The 17,719-nt window shown below is 43.8% G+C and overlaps 1 protein-coding gene across 2 annotated transcripts in view; it reads right to left on the reverse strand.

Annotated features, from left to right (window-relative positions):
- The window catches only part of LOC138361402 (DNA-binding protein Ets97D-like), a 196,506-nt gene that overhangs the window by 36,682 nt on the left and 142,105 nt on the right, over window positions 1-17,719 (reverse strand). The window contains exon 6 of one of the 2 annotated variants that reach the window (XM_069320740.1): window positions 16,116-16,334. The exons of the other annotated variant lie outside the window; for it this stretch is intronic. Coding sequence (XP_069176841.1) covers window positions 16,116-16,334 — 219 coding nt within the window. The remainder of the gene's footprint in view (window positions 1-16,115; window positions 16,335-17,719) is intronic. 2 annotated transcript variants of the gene reach the window in all.

Below are 17,719 nucleotides of genomic sequence, written 5' to 3' on the forward strand. Positions count from 1 at the left end.
GATCCAAATCGACACTCACCTTTCCTAAGCATTTTTAAACATTTTTGGGGATGTTGGTAACTGCATTCTAATCCTTTCTTATTACCAGCATATCTATGTCTGCATATGCCCTTTGCATAAAATTTGCATAAGTCTGTTCTTCTGTTCTGAATTGCTCTATTGGGAACTGTCGTAGTGTCTGTACCTATCAAGCTGTCAGTGCTGTCTGTTACACTTTCTAGTTTACTGTCATCTACATCCGGGCCTACTGAGTCAGAGTTTACAACTTCCTGAGTTTCAGCCTCAGTTTCATCCCTGACTATAGCCTCCACTCCTGATATATTAGAATTGTTGTTGTTCCTTTCCCACTCCTTCTGGATGGCTGGTAGGCTTCCAATGAATGATGTTTTCCATTCATGCGTCATGTTATCTAGAAGGTTTTTTAGGATATTCCAAGCTGGCAGGTCATTTTTACACACCCAGAGCAAGTGGCCATCTCTCAGTGCCGTAGTGTTACTCACTCCTGTACAAGCCGAATGAAATCTATTCTTACAGATATAACATTCAATTCCTGTTACCTTCGACTTTAAGGACTTGTTACAGTGGCCACAAATTTGTTTATTTACTCCCATTTTGCCTTGTTTTGTTGTATATATCTATATATTTATAATAATATATGTATACCGTATATTTGTAACAATATATATGTTTATTTGTTCTACTGTATGGTCAGTACTTATCGCACGGTCGAGGGTGAGGGTCCCAGAGGCTGTACAGTTGACACGTTGTCCCAGGCCGTGGCTGGAGGCCCCTCAGTTGCCAGTTACTTGGGTTATAACACTGATATATTAATTCGCTTGTATTACAATAAGGGATTTTCTGCTTTATTTCCGACTTCCAATAGTATTCACTTTCTCTATTACTAATTTCTCGATCCACATTCCCCTATTACACTTGTTGGAAACCAATTTGCTAGTAAGCACACACACACACACACACACACAAAATAGTAACAGGAATAGATAAAATTGATAGGGAAGAATTCCTGAGACTCGGAACTTCAAGAACAAGAGGTCATAGATTTAAACTAACGACACAAAGCTGCCGGAGAAATATACGAAAATTCACTTTTGTAAACAGAGTGGTAGACGGTTGGAACAAGTTAAGTGAGAAGGTGGTGGAGGCCAAAACCGTCAGTAATTTCAAAGCATTATATGACAAAGAGTGCTGGGGAGATGGGACACCACGAGCATAGCTCTCATCCTGTAACTACACTTAGGTAATTACACACACACACACACACACACGGTGGACACACAGGACGTGGGCCTATGGGGTGGGTTCTGGCACCACGAGGTGGACTCCACAAAATTCACTTGTTATTTCCTTAAAGCACAAAAGTCGGATGGCAATCACTATGGTATATTGTTTAATAAGTTGAGATGCACTTTATGAGTTATCTGACTGTGTTTAGTTCCTGTATTACTGAAATATCCCGAGATATACAGTGGTACCTCGCATAACGAATTTAATCCGTTCCATGTTCGTCATGTGAAACGGACGTCATACAAAACGAGTGTCCCCATGTAACCAGTGTGATGCACTGTGTTTATTGTGAAATTTCCCCAGTGTGCATGACATCAAATGCTCCCCAAAATATAATTTTTCTTTGTAAAATGATAAATTACCATCCCTGAACATGTCTATGTAAAAATAATTACCAAATTCCACTTACTTTGGCTGTGAGGCCGTGGAAAAGGTGCGCTGTGACGTCATCAGGGCCTGGTCGCCCGTGTGTGAAGCTCCCAGACACGGTCGCGCAGGCCATTCAAGCACCGCGTGTTGCCACAAATATATTTTCAAATATTTTTTCTATGCATTTCCAATGCGGTTTTATTTGTTTCTTTTATAGTATATGATGCATATTTGTGACTTTTACAATATGTATACAGTAGAATGTTCATAATTTTCCATGAAACTGTGATACATGTGTCAGTAATGTGTCCACAATAAATGTTTATTGTCACAATATTACGTGGTAAAAATTCACTAAAATTACAATATGTACAGTTTCACATACTATTTACACAGTAACACACTGTATTACACACTCAGTACTTTGGAGGTGCATAATAGTCAACGAAGTAGTCCATGGTACACAGCGCGACTTTGCTCTCCTTGCACCAGCTACAGATAGATTTTTGTTTCCTGTTTCATCGTTCTGTGTGCTTGCAAATAACGCACTCGCGTGCACCCTTGGCTTTAGTACTTGTAGGTGGTATGTAGCCAAGCTTGTAAAGCATAAAGTAGTATTGAAACGATTATAGGAAAAGCTCAATTTGTAAGGTAGTCTTGAAAAGATCGCTTTGTAAGGTCCCCCACAGGAAGAGATTCAGCTAGCCTCAAAGAGTGTCCATCAGTCAGGAAGAGATTCAGGTATTCTTGAAAATATCAATGACCACCACCACCACCATGGAAGCCGCTAACACTTCATCTATGCTACTTGTATCAGATGCATCATCACTGAACGCAGAAAACGATTCATCTATGTATCATCTATATACATTAGAGATGGCAAGGGTGGAGCTCAGAGCTACACCTGGATACGCTCGCTGTATCATCCTCATAGGTGCTGTATCACTGGCATCCGACCGTTGTGTTAAGCCCTTATTGCGCCTAGCTTCGCCAATGTTATGACCCTTATGTTCTTCAAACAATAGGGTCTGAATTGCACCGACTGAGCACAGTCTTTCAACACCGTGTGGGACAGGTGTTTGAGAGCCAGAGGCGCATGTGCCACAAATGGTTGCTCACGCAGTACTAACCCAGCCAGCAGCCCTTGTCTTTCATATTCGTTATAGCAAAAGGTTCGTTCAGTGTTTGTTGGGTAGGCTGCTCCATTATGACAATCTTTCTTTGTTTCAAATGTGTTCCATTTGTTTTGTATTTGTCACTTACGTCTCAATAATGGAGCAGCCTAGCCGACAAACACTGAACGAACCTCTATGACATTTGTCCATTTTTCAAATTGTTTCAACAGTTCTTTTATTTTTCGTTTTTTTTTTTTTTTTTTTTTTTTTTTTTTTTTTTAAAAACATGGAGCAGCCGACCTGTAGACCACCGAACGAACCTTTTTGACATTTGTACTGGTTTTCAAAATTCTTCATTTTTTTTATTATATACGTTTTTTTGTATGTAAGAAACATGGAGCAGCCTACCTGCCGACCACCGAACGAACCTTTTGCTATAAGACAAATGAAAAATAAATATTGAACACATTTGAAGAAAGGAAAATGTCATAATGGTTTATTCAGTGTATGTAAGGTAGGCTTCTCCATTATTGAGACGTAAATGACAAATACAAAACAAATGGAACACATTTGAAACAAAGATTGTTATAATGGAGCAGTCTACCTGCCGAACACCGAACAAACCTTTTTGACATTTGTTGTATATCAGACATTTCATTTCTTTTTTCCTACAAAAACGTCAATGCTTTGCAACATCTCAGCAGTCACCCCTTTATATCCCAGCATCATTAGCATCTTTAAACAAGAACAACATATTTTTATGTGCATCGTCGGAGGCGTCTAAGAATGTGCAAGAAGCAGCGCGACCCCACCATGTGGTGTTGACGTTACTCAAACCAGCGTTCGTCATATGGGACAATTTGACGCCGATCGGGCCGTTCGTTACCCAAAATATTCGTCTTTTGGGGCAATCGTTATGCAAGGTACCACTGTATATTGTTTTTCACAGAGCTCGTGCTCTCGTGTGCTTCCCCTCCCTACACGCTACAGCCATCTCCCTAAACGCCAGGAGAGCCAAACCCCGAGAACTCGGCAGACGAGTCATCCGAAGCGACCAGCCCCAAAGAGCCAAGGACTGCATGGAATCCCCTCGGTTCAAGCAATGAACCACCAGGAAACATTCCAAATGGAGCCGGATCGTTGATCCGTGAGCGACCCGAACCCTCCGGAGCGACATCCACACAGCCACTAACTCCCGTACTGTGCTGTGAGCCAGACGGAAGGATGGACCTTACCATCCCTGGTCGGTCTGGTGAGCACTGGTCACAAAGCCTCAGCCAAGAGATGATGCATCTGTGAACTGTCACGGCAATCTCTCAGGAAGAGATTAGGCCTGCAAGTCAGAATACTCCTCCGTGCTCTAGCTGATGGATCTGTTATCAAACGTCTCTGTGTGGTAGTAAATTTATGCAGCCTGGCTCACAGTATTCACGCACCATTTTATTGTTTTGCACCTTAACGTAACGTAACTTTGTCTGTTTGTTTGTCTTTTGTATTTGAACACATTGAGTAAAGCCAAGTTTTGATACTATTTTTGTTTTGTAAATTGATTAAGGTAATTGTTATAGTAAAGTATTTTTTTCTTTTCTCTCTGTTTTATCCTACAGTTGCCTCAGTGTGAAGATAAATAGCCGTCTAACTTTTTTTACTTTTTTGTTTTGTTTTATGTGACCAGCATTCTATCTGCCCTATAAAGACTGCGCTACCATCCATTTTCACGTCACAAAACACATCGAGCGAGGGCTCGGGTAGGCGCCAAGGCACTGAACCCCAAAAAAACCCGAAGAGGAAGCTGGTGACGCAACAACCGACGCAAAGCCCCCAGAGGCCGAACCCAGCGGTTGTGAGAGGGGCAGTAAGGACGTCCCCGAAGGAACCAGAACAGCTGACGAAGCCACACCCGACTCAGTGGGTAGACCATCAACGCAAAGTTCAGGCTCCTGCACAAACCCTCTAGCAACTGCCGCATGATCCGGGAGCCCCTCAGGCACAGATGAAGGCGGGAATGCAGGCGAAGCAGAGCCACTGGAGGAAGAGGCAAGGAAGCGATGCGAGAGTCCCACACAAGACCCAGCAAAAACCGAACCTGAGAGGGAACCGGATAGGACTTCCGCCAGTTCACCAGGAACCCGAACCCAGAGAGCTGGGAAAGAACCAAAACCCTGGCGAGTCGACAAGTGGACTGACTGGGAGCGAAAACCAGCTAGTCGTCGAGGTAGGCCAGAACCCGAACACCTAACATATGCAGGCGGGTCACCACGACCCGAGTAAGGTGTGAAAACAGGTGGTGCCAGATTCAAGCCGAATGGAAGGCAACAAAAGCAGTAAGCTTAGCGCCCCACAACAAATCCGAGCCAGTCTCTGAACTTCGGATGAATCGGGATGTGCCAATACCCATCCTTGAGGTCCAGGGACACTATCCAAGCACCCGTCTCCAACAGAAGACGAACCTGGGACAGCATAATCAGCCAAAAGAAGGGGCAATAATCTCACGGGTTCAGACAGGACAAGTCCAAAATGAACGGGAGGTCTGCGCAGTCTCGTTTCGGGCCCAGAAACAGGCGGGAAATCCACCCGAGAGATGAGGTCATTTCGACCACGCCCAAGCGAACTTACTCCGAGATGACTCGACAGAGCGCAGGAGAAGAGGCCTGCCCCGCCAACCCCGAACCCCCCGAAGAAGGGGAGCCACCCAACGCCACCGCAGGCTGCACGAAATGACCCGAAAGGCTCACAAATCATGGGACCAGGCATGAGCAAACAGAGTGAGCTCCCCCCCCACTGCCCCGTCAATGGGACGCACCGCAAAACGAATTCAAAACTTCATAACAAACCCAGTACAGACACAAAGATCCATACACGAAGGAACACGGATCCATCACAAAAGCATAACTGGGTCATACAGGAGGTAAGCCCCAAGGGCTTCCTGCACCACATGTGACGGGATGTGGAAAGTTGAAAACCTCCGGAAGGACAGGATCAAAGAACTGAACCAGGGAAAGGGAAGACACTAAATCCAATTCGTATGAGGAGGGAGGGAAAGAACCCCTCTCCTTGTAACATCAAGCCCCACTCCGAGGGTACAAAAACCCAGGCGAGGGCCAATGAGGCTCAAGGCCCCCCCAAGTCAACCCCTCCCCTGCCTTGGGAACCTCACCCTGCGGACCCGGCGCCGAGCTGTCCTTCAACCCCCAGCCTCTATAGAAAAGGCAGGAGCAGCCAAAAAAGCAGGAACGAAGGGGGCCCACTGGTCAGATCCAGAAGCTCCAGCTAAAGGACCAGGCTCGAATGCCTCTTCTGCTACCCCGGAAGGGGTCTCCCCCGAGACCGCCGGGGTCTCAGCACCAACTAAACCCTGCCCCCGCCTCTGAAGCCTTCAGGCGTTTCGAAGCCGGCAGCAAGAGGGAGGGCACCGGATGAACCACCGAAGGGAAAGGACAAGGAGGGGTGGACAGAACCAAAGCCGAAGAGACTCCCACCCACAAGTCCAGGTCCCTATAACCAAAACAGGGCAGTCACGGCGCGTCCGAGGAAGCAACGAACCTATTGTGTTGCAGGAACCTGAACTGAGCATGCAATGCCTCTGCTGCCTGCACCCGCATATCCGTGAACTGGAGTACAGTGGGGCCTCGACTTACGATGCAATCCGTCTCTGGGAACGGATTACCAAGTCGAAATATAAGCCGAAGCAATTTTTCACATAAAAAATAAAGGGAACTTAATTAATCCGTTCCCCACCCTCCAAAATATTAACTTACAAATACATTTTATACTGAATACAATGTTTTTTCTAACTATAATACAGTACATGTTTATCTTACCTTTATGGAAGACTCTTGATGGTGTATGGAAGATGGTGATGAGGGGGGAGGAGGAGAGGTGTTACTGTTTGGAAGGGGAGTCCCCTTCCATTATCACAACAGGCAGTGATGTTTTCTCTGGGGTACTCTCTCTCCTATGTTTTGCCTGAATACCACTAGGACCTGGTTGTGGTTCACTGCTTGTTTGTCTCACTACAAATTTGTCAAGAGACACTTGTTTTTCCCTTTGTTTTAACATTTGCCTTTAGTGATGCATCACAGTGTCATTTAATAGGTTAAGGCAACGGCCTACTGCAGCTTGATTTGGGCGAGTCGTTTCAACAAAGGTTTGCAATTCTTCCCATGTTATCTTGAGGTTATCTTGAGATGATTTCGGGGCTTTAGTGTCCCCGCGGCCTGGTCCTCGACCAGGCCTCCACCCCCAGGAAGCAGCCCGTGACAGCTGACTAACTCCCAGGTACCTATTTACTGCTAGGTAACAGGGGCATTCAGGGTGAAAGAAACTTTGCCCATTTGTTTCTGCCTCGTGCGGGAATCGAACCCGCGCCACAGAATTAAGAGTCCTGCGCGCTATCCACCAGGCTACGAGGTCCCTCGTAGCCTGGTGGATAATATGTTGCACACATTTTCTTAATTGTTGAGGAAGGGACATTCGGCACTGGCACATCCTCCCCTGAAGAAATTTCCTCAGCTGCTCCTTTTGAAGGGCTTGGAGTTCTACAGTGGTCAGTTCTTCGTTGTGTTCTTCCACCAACTCCTCCACATCAGCACCATCCAACTCCAACCCCAATTGCCGACCCAGAGTAGCAATTTCCTCAACAAGAGGCACTTCAGGTTCAGCCTCAAACCCCTCAAAGTCTCGTTCTGCAACACATTTAGGCCACAGTTTTCTCCAGCCAGAGATCATGGTTCTTACAGTCACTTCTTGCCAGACTTTGTCAACAAGTTTTAAAGCACTATAAAAGTTAAAATGTTTTTTCCAGAACTCTTTGAGGGCGAGTTGTGTGGCATCCGTCACTTCGACACATCTCCGGAAAAGTGCCCTTTCATAAAGTTTCTTAAAATTGGCAATGATTTTCTGGTCCATAGGCTGAAGTAGAGGAATGGTGTTGGGAGGATGGAACTTTATTGTAACAAAACTAAATTCCTCCAATGAATCCTCCAAGCCTGGAGGATGGGCAGGAGCATTGTCGAGGAGAAGCAAGGCCTTGAGTGGCAAACTGTTCTCCTGCAAATATTTTTTGATGGCAGGGCACACCACCTCATTCACCCACTCTGTAAAAAATTGCCTTGTCACCCATGCCTTAGCATTAGTCTTCCACATCACACACATTTTGTGTTTCTGCACATTATATTATTTGAAAACCCTTGGATTTTCGGAAGGATACACAAGCAAGGGTTTAATTTTCAAATCGCCACTCGCATTACCACACAACACAAGAGTAAACCGATCTTTCATAGGCTTGTGTCCAGGCAATGACTTCTCCTCCTTGGGGAGGAGAAGTAACGGATGTTAGTGACGGATGCCACACAACTCGCCCTCAAAGAGTTCTGGAAAAAACATTTTAACTTTTATAGTGCTTTAAAACTTGTTGACAAAGTCTGGCAAGAAGTGACTGTAAGAACCATGATCTCTGTATGTATGTTTTCTTTGGCAATCTTTTCCAGAATAGCCCTGTCTCATCACAATTAAACACTTGTTGTGGTAGGTATGCCTCACTCTGCACAAAATCTTTAAATTTGCCAATGAATCTTTCAGCCGCTGGTTTGTCTGAGCTGGCAGCCTCCCCATGCCTCACAACACTATGAATGCCACTTCTTTTTCTAAATTTCTCAAACTATCCCCTGCTCGCCTTAAACTCTTTCGCTTCTGCATCATTCATTCCAGGGAGTTTCTTTAAAAGGTCTTCATACATTTTTCTTGCCTTTTTACAAATGATGGCCTCTGAAACATTATCACCCGCTATCTCCTCATTGTGTATCCAAATTAATGATAACTGTTCAACATCCTCAAGTGTTTATATTCTATGTTTCGTGATTATTGATATGCCTTTTGCCACTTTAGCACTCATAATGTCCTTTTTCTTAGCCAGTATGGTGGATATCGTTGACTGAGATTTGTTGTACTGCCTAGCTAGTTCAACAACCCGCACACCATCTTCATATTTACGAATGATCTCTTGTTTCTGCTCTATGGTCATTCTTACATGGGATCTCATATGTTGAACCTTACCACTGACTTTCCTGGGACTCATGGCATGATATATAATAATTACTTTTATGTTCAAAAAGCAAAAATCACCACAAGAGCGTTGTTTCTTATAGGCGCGATCGTCACTAAATGGGCAGCTGTAGTAAACTGAGGCAGGTCGGCCTGCGTGACCGGGAAAGACGTGTTCAGTCGACTCGAACGTGTACCAACAAATATTGTTAGTCAACGACACCATCATATGTCGAGTCGCATTTTTTGATCAAATTTACATCATAACTCGAAATTATCGTAAGTCGGGGCAATCGTAAGTCGAGGTGCCACTTTTTTTAATTACCTAAGTGTAGTTACAGGATGAGAGCTACGCTCGTGGTGTCCCGTCTTCCCAGCACTCTTTGGCATATAACGCTTTGAAACTACTGATGGTCTTGGCCTCCACCACCTTCTCCCCTAACTTGTTCCAACCGTCTACCACTCTGTTTGCGAAAGTGAATTTTCTTATATTTCTTCGGCATCTGTGTTTAGCTAGTTTAAATCAATGACCTCTTGTTCTTAAAGTTCCAGGTCTCAGGAAATCTTCCCTATCAATTTTATCAATTCCTGTTACTATTTTGTATGTAGTGATCATATCACCTCTTTTTCTTCTGTCTTCCAGTTTTGGCATATTTAATGCCTCTAACCTCTCTTCGTAGCTCTTGCCCTTCAGTTCTGGGAGCCACTTAGTAGCATGTCTTTGCACCTTTTCCAGTTTGTTGATGTGCTTCTTAAGATATGGGCACCACACAACCGCTGCATATTCTAGCTTTGGCCTAACAAAAGTCGTGAACAATTTCTTTAGTTTATCACCATCCATGCATTTAAAAGCAATTCTGAAGTTATAAAGTGTGGCATAGGCTCCTCGCACAATATTCTTTATGTGGTCCTCAGGTGATAGTTTTCTATCTAGAACCACCCCTAGATCTCTTTCTTTATCAGAATTCTTTAAAGATTTCTCACATAATATATAGGTTGTGTGGGGTCTATGTTCTATTCCACATTCCACAACATGGCATTTATTAACATTAAATTCCATTTGCCAAGTGGTGCTCCATATACTTATTTTGTCCAGGTCATCTTGAAGGGCATGACAATCATTTAAGTTTCTTATCCTTCCTATTATCTTAGCATCATCAGCAAACATGTTCATATAATTCTGTATACCAACTGGTAGATCATTTACGTAGACAATAAACATCACTGGTGCAAGAACTGACCCCTGTGGTACTCCACTTGTGACATTTCTCCAGTCCGATACATTGCCTCTGATCACTGCCCTCATTTTTCTTTCAGTCAGAAAATTTTTCATCCATGTTAGAAGCGTACCTGTCACCCCTCCAATATTTTCCAGTTTCCAGAACAACCTCTTATGTGGAACTCTGTCAAAAGCCTTTTTTAGGTCCAGATAGATGCAGTCAACCCAACTATCTCTTTCCTGTAATATCTCTGTTGCTCGATCATAGAAACTGAGAAAATTCGATACACAGGATCTTCCAGATCGAAAACCATACTGTCTGTCTGATATTATATCATTTCTCTCCAGGTGTTCTACCCATTTAGTTTTAATTATTTTTTTCCAATATTTTGACTATTACACTTGTCAATGATACCGGTCTATAATTAACCCTTAACATGCTCGGGGTCTAATATCCTGCTATCCACACAGGCGCATGTCATTTTGAAAAAAAAAAATTTTTTTTTTTTTGCTAATCTGTTAAGTTCTGTTCACTGATCACGGGAAAAATAAAAAAAAAATTCTATTGTACTTACTTTTGTTGCAATAGAGCCGAGAAGCTCTGCAATGACGTCACAATCTGCATGGTCGCTCATGCAGTACACGCCCGGGAGATGTTGCGCGCTGTCCTCAAACAGCCAGAGTTGCCACAAATATATTTTCGCGCTATTTATTTACAATGTCTAAGCGCATTTTATCTAATTTTTTTTCACTAATTGTGTTTCAAATACTGTTTGAACATATTTTGTATCAATAATTGTTGCATATTTGAGTATACACAGGCGCACACAAATGTTTTCAATTACGGCAATATAATATGTCATTACAGTCTATTATATTATATGTTCTGCTTATATGTTTACATATTTACACACTCGCACACGCTATACACACTTTGAAGCACACTTAGAAGATTTCTAGACTGTGGTAGTCATTGAAGCAGTCGACAGCACATAATGGGATACCACACGTTTCACACCATGTTTGCACAAGCTTCCGTTTCTTGTCTCTACGTGTCGTTGTTTTACACACCAAGCAATCACGTTGGGCTATTGCACGCTTCACACCAGGTGGCAAATACTTAAGTTTGTGTGCTAGGAAGCCTTCAGTGTGAGCGAGGCGTGGAGTACCAGCATGCTGCAACAGTGGGTTTATGATGGGCCGCTGAATACCTGGGACATCTTTTGCAAACTTTCCTAATAACTGTATTGCAGCATCAAATACAAAGTCACGGAAAGTGGGCTTACGTCCAGTTCTCACAAGGTACATGTTGAAACAGTTCAGCATGCTCATGTCCACAAGATGGAAGAACACTTTTTTCGTCCACCTACATGTCTTCCGCACACACTCTGCAGTGCCAATCATCATGTCTGATTTATCAATCAACCGCATGTTGATATTATAGTCTAAAACACAGTCTGGCTTATATAGTGGTGCGTTTGTTTTATGGCTCACTTTCCCACTGTTCACCATTGTTCCATCATGAATTGTTGTCAACAAGTTCACCTCTCTTTTGTCTTTCCACCGAACTGACAGAATGTTATCACTTTTCCTTCTCTGACACTCACCAACTGCAATGTCGTTGTCAAACACAGGCATTTCCCTTCGTTGTGGCTTTACTGTACCAACCAATCCGGTTCTATTTTCTAGCAAGAACCGAGCTAGCAAGGGACTTGTATAGTAATTATCTGTGTATAAAATGTGTCCCTTGTTCATCCACGGAGCCATGATGGTCTTCACTACACTCCCCGAGAATCCATGTTCGTCGTTACCGGGAATGTCTACATCACTAGCCGAGTACAGAATCATGTGTAACACGTATCCTGTCTCGCAATCACAAAGAACAAAAAATTTCAGGCAAATCGGTTTCGTTTTGAGGGAATGTACTGTTTGAATGGAACACGTCCCTTGAAAAGTATGAGAGATTCATCAACCACCAGCTTCTGTGCTGGTACGTAAAAATCTCTGAATTTTCCAATAACATCGTTCATGTAGTGCCTCACTCGCCACAGTCTATCATCAGGTGTTCGGTCCTGAACACTTCCAAAATGTAGACACCTGAGGAGTATCTGAAACCTGTCTCGTGACATATATTTCCCGAATAAAGGTGTTGGTATTGTCTTGTCCTTGCTCCAATAGTCATTTATTGCATGTTTGTGACAGTGCTTCATCAACAAACAGAGTGCCAAAAACACATACATTTCCGCCACTGTGGTATTTTTCCAACGCTGCAGTCGTGAAAATTCTGTGATTTCCCTCTCAATCAGGTAAGCAGCATGCAGGTTCGTTTGGTGTACAATGTATTCCATGAGTGGTTCATCATAGAATGCTGTAAAATATTCCATCTCAGCCATGTCCTCACCTTGATTAGGGAAAAGGTTTGTAATCCCTACATCTTTATCGTCAAAGTGAGGAATATTAGGAATAAAATCGTCACCATCACTCCACTCAAGTACACCAGGCGTCCTGCGAGATGCAGAGGAAAGACGGCGAGGAAGCGATGCATACCGGCGACCAGGAGCTGAATACCGTCTGCGAGAAGCACGGCGGCTACGTGCACGTGAGGTGGGTGCACGTGAACACGAGGGTCTTGGTGCCTCATGTGGTGCCATGCGGTGGCGCTTGGCTGGGCGAGATGCTGCTGACGCGACAATTTCTCGCCCAGTTACACCACTGGTACCAGCCACAGGCTCAATAAAACTTTGATCTGAGTCACTAAACCCAGAAAAGGAGTCACCTCCCCCTGACTCGTCACCCTCAAACAGAAAATATCCACAGGAACTGTGAGGTCGTGGTAGAATTGGGGTAGAAAATGGGCGAGGAGGCATGGGAGAGCGTATAGGCCTCGCCATGGCATGGCGGTCATTCTCACTTTCACTGCTGCTGCTACTATCTCCCGACAACTGTGTATAATCCTCATCGTTGTCTGAATCGTCAAACACACTTTCTTCACCTTCAGAGAATAATTCGTGGGCTATTTGCTCTGGGGTGAGGGACTGAGTGATGCGTGCTCGTGAGGCGTTTGACCGTGCGCTCGCCATGGTGACTCTCGCTAAACTGAGGCCTCCCATGCCATCGGAGCGTGAGCTGGATTTTTTTTCAAAATGGCCGCTGTTTACTAGAGCCCCTGGGCAGCGTATGGGACCCCCAGCTACACCGCGGGCCATTCAAATCGTGCGCGGTACCCATACACTTCATATGAAGTGAAGCGCAGTTGACTGGTAAAACGATTTACACTTCATATGAAGTGATGCGCACTTTAAGGGTTAAGGGGGGGTCTTCCCTGCTACCACTTTTGTAGATTGGAACTATGTTAGCCTTTTTCCACACATCAGCTACAACTCCTGTAAACAGGGATGCCTGAAAAATCAGTTGAAGAGGAATGCTGAGCTCAGGTGCACATTCTCTCAGAACCCATGGTGAAACTCCATCTGGACCAACTGCCTTGTTCTTATTTAGCTCCTTGAGCATTTTTTCCACTTCGTCTCTAGACACCTCTATGTGCTCTATGTTTTTCTCTGGAATTCTTATTGTATCTGGTTCCCTGAAGATTTCATTTTGTACAAACACACTTTGGAACTTTTCGTTTAATGTTTCACACATTTCCTTTTCATTTTCCGTGAATCTATTTCCCATTTTCAACCTCTGTATATCATCCTTTACCTGCAATTTGTTGTTTATGAATTTATAGAATAGACCTGGTTCTGTTTTACATTTGTCTGCAATCCCTTTTTCAAAATTTCTTTCTGCCTCTCTCCTCACTGCCGTGTAGTTGTTTCTCGCATCTTTGTATCACTGGTATGTTTGGGGGTTTGGCCTCTTCCTGTATTGAATCCATTTTTGTGTCTTTTGGTCTCTGGCCCTCTCGCACTTTCTGTTGAACCAATCCTGTTTCCTAGTTCTGCTTCTCTGTTTTGGTATAAATTTTTTTGTGCCTTCGTCATATATTTCACAAAACTTGACATACATCTCATTCACTTCCTTGCCTAGCAACAAGTCTGTTCAATTATACCCACTAAAAAAATTTCTAAGGTTGCCATAATGTCCTCTCCTAAAGTCAGGTTTTTCAATTGCATCAACCTTCATATTTTCTTCCAGATTATAACGCATTGCATACTTTATTCCCAAAAAGACATGGTCACTTTTACCCAAGGGAGGAAGGTACTGAATGTCAAATATTTCTTCCTCCTTCCCGGTAAATATCAAATCTAGCATGGAGGGAACGTCCCCTTCCCTCATCCTCGTAGCTTGTTTAACATGTTGATACAAGAATGTTTCCAGGATGAGGTCTACAAATTTACGGGTCCAGAAATCTTCTGTTTTAGCTTCATATGCCTCCCAGTCTATGGCTTTCAAGTTGAAGTCGCCGGCTATCAACAGTCGTGAACTATCGTTATCCGCTCTCGCTATGATCTCTCTCATTATTGTTATAAGACCTTCTCGTTTACTATCTAGCTCCTCCTTTGACCATGTGCTGCTTAGCGGTGGACTGTATGCATTTATGATCATTAGTTTATCATCCTCATGGCATATCTCTAGTGCTATTATGTCAACTTCTTGTAGATTGGCAGTCATTATTTCATTCACCTTCAGGTGTTCTTTCACCAGCACAGCAACGCCACCGCCTTTCCTAATTTTTTCTGTCCCATCTCCAAATTGAGTAGCCCCTTGGGAATATGACTTCATTTAAAATAACATCTTCAAGTTTTGTCTCCGTGAGTGCAACAATGTCTGGTGTCTGCAGCTATATTACATCACTTAACTCCATTATCTTCGATCTTACTCCATCTATGTTGGTGTATGCAATCTTCAGGGCCACTGTACGTATAAGGAACAAATGTCGCACGACTCTGGGTCAAAGGAATCACCGACCCAAGAGGCAGCATGGCAGAGGCACAACTGGTGATTGTCACCCCGTGACAAGGGGACATCAACCTCACTCGAAATGAGAGGGGCCTCGAGGGTCGCATCCATCGGACCACGGTGCGCCCGTGGGATTTCCCAGAACTCTTAGCCTCGGTATCACGCTAAGAGAAGCCCCAGGCAGGGTACTACAAACCAGTGCCCAAAACTACCAATGAAACTCCTAAAGCTGAACCCCCTGGGACATGTCCACTGACAGGGGGAGCCAAGCATGGGTACCACCAAGAACATAGAGATACCTAGAAAATAACCCTTAAGTGTAGAAAGGGGCAGCCAACCAAAGGCAAACCCCCCTCCACCAGGCAGGAAACAAAAACAAAAGAAAAACCCTGCAAAAGGACAGCGTACCCAGGAGGAAGAGAGCCGGCTGCTACAATAGGTGAAAACTAGCTGTGCAGTACCCAGTGCCCTAACAGAATGAACCCAACCACACGGGGGGTTTCTATAGGCCATTCGCTCTCGCGCCTCTTTGAGGAGGCCAGGTTCTGGCTCATGGTCCCCGGTGAGCAAGAACTCCATGCCCTTTGATTGATGCCAGAGAGCTAATAGTTACATATCAGCCTGGATAGCTCTGGGGAGCCAACGGGGCTCCGCCCCAGAAAACTAAGAATAAATCAGAGACATTGAAATAAATAGGTAAAAATATCTTTGTGGCAGCTCCCGCCTGAGAGCTGTGGCAGAGCTGACTGCCTCCGACGCTTGCTTTGTCAACGACAACATTTTGCCAGATTTCCTCAGCCTATTGCAGCCAAAATATGTCACCTATGATTTATTTTTATTTTTCCCGTACTCGGGAAACACAAATGAACATTTTTAGAAGATAAAAAAAAATTTTAAATTTTTTTTTCTTGTACATGGTGTAAAATTCCTCAGGACCCCTTAGCAGTTCAAGGGTTAATCCATCAGTAGAAAAATCTCCGAAAAGCTCGACCACAAAAATTAAGGTGTCAATTTTTTTTGTTTAGTAACATTATCATTGGTAAGACTTCGCGTACATGAAACATGGATAAATATTAGTGAGAACTTATATTTTTTAGCAATCTCTCTTCTTATCTTAGCAAGAGTAAAGTTCACTCAAAATTCAGTAACATTTAAACACTTACCAACAACATTTGTCCTCCGCAATAACTCAAAATGCATATAAAATACATCTCCTGGATCGTCAGGCACTAATTTACGGAACTCCATTTGACTCAGCCCAAATAATTCTCGGCCACTCAAGTTCCAACTCGGACTGTCTACGTCGATACTGACCAGACCAAACTGGCAGACAGCCCACGACAACCACTGTCGGACATGAGCGACAGACCATTCCAGGGGACCTACAATACATACAATTGTATTATATTAGAACATGCAGCAAATAAAAGAAATACGAGTAAACAAGTAATGTTTTTGACAAGATAAAACAAAAACCCAGCATTGAATGTAATGAAAATGCCTATTTCATGTGTGTGTCCTTGGTGCTTGCTACCTGCCAAACTCCACTTAATTTGATCCAATCCAGGCCATTGCCAGACATATATAAGCCTACCAGAGATAAAGAACCAACTGGTCCCTATCTATATAAGGAACCAGGGGTCAAACCCTGGACCCCCTCTAAAGAGGTGCAAGGAGCAGGAGAGCGTAAATCACAAAGATAAAAAAGATGAGTGAACAGAAGTAGACAACAGCCAGTAAACAAACTAGAACAAAATTGGACAGTGAAGCCCCGAGATTCATGAGCAACTTGGTATGGAAGCAATTTTCATGTTAGTTCCATCTGTCCACCACCAGAGCACCATACACCTTTCTCCTTGAAATCTGACCTAGGGAAGAGAAGGGTCCCAAAGCCGCCACCAGGACCTCCCATCAGGAGACAGTTTATTACTGAAATGAATAATGTAATTATTATTACATTCAACATAAATTTTCTAGGAGGGCCCCATGGTGGCCTCTCGGTCCCACATTACCACAGAAAAATAATATAATGGGCATCAACAGGGGCAGCAGAAGAAAGCTGCTCAAAATAATCCTCGGGGAAAGGAGGTCAGCAACAAGGTAACTGCCCCAAGGCCACACAATCCTGGTGAAGTCTAAAGAGTTCCCAGCACCTTCAACCACGAAATCTTAACCCAAAAATCTGCCCAAGTCATGTTAAAAGAAAGTGAACAGAACCACTATCATACAATCATCATGGGACCGAGGGTAGACTGAAGGCTTGCTAGACTATTAGACACTATGGGCAACCTGCAACAAGCAGACTCTGGAATAATGGACCAAGCACAATAGATCCACAGTGCCCCCATCCCCACTTCTCCCCGCACATCACTAGTGGAGAAGAGATGTAAATAAATGATGTAATTCAAGCCGAACCAACCTATACTCAATTACCAAAAGATCCCTTTGGAAATAGCTCTCTCATTCTTAGCCAGAAAGGAAAAAAAGGAAAAAACCAGCGTTGAATGTAATGAAACACCATTTTCTGGGTGAGACCCGGAGGCTCCCCGGAGCTATACCGAGCTGATGTGTGTTTACTTGTTGTGTGTTTACTTGTTGTGTTTTTACGGGGGTTGAGCTTTGCTCTTTCGGCCCGCCTCTCAACTGTCAATCAACTGTTTACTAACTACTTTTTTTTTTTTTTTCCTTCCACACCACACACACACACACACACACCCCAGGAAGCAGCCCGTGACAGCTGACTAACTCCCAGGTACCTATTTACTGC

Source organism: Procambarus clarkii, unplaced genomic scaffold (genome assembly GCF_040958095.1).
Source record: "Procambarus clarkii isolate CNS0578487 unplaced genomic scaffold, FALCON_Pclarkii_2.0 HiC_scaffold_347, whole genome shotgun sequence".
Classification (NCBI taxonomy): domain Eukaryota; kingdom Metazoa; phylum Arthropoda; class Malacostraca; order Decapoda; family Cambaridae; genus Procambarus; species Procambarus clarkii.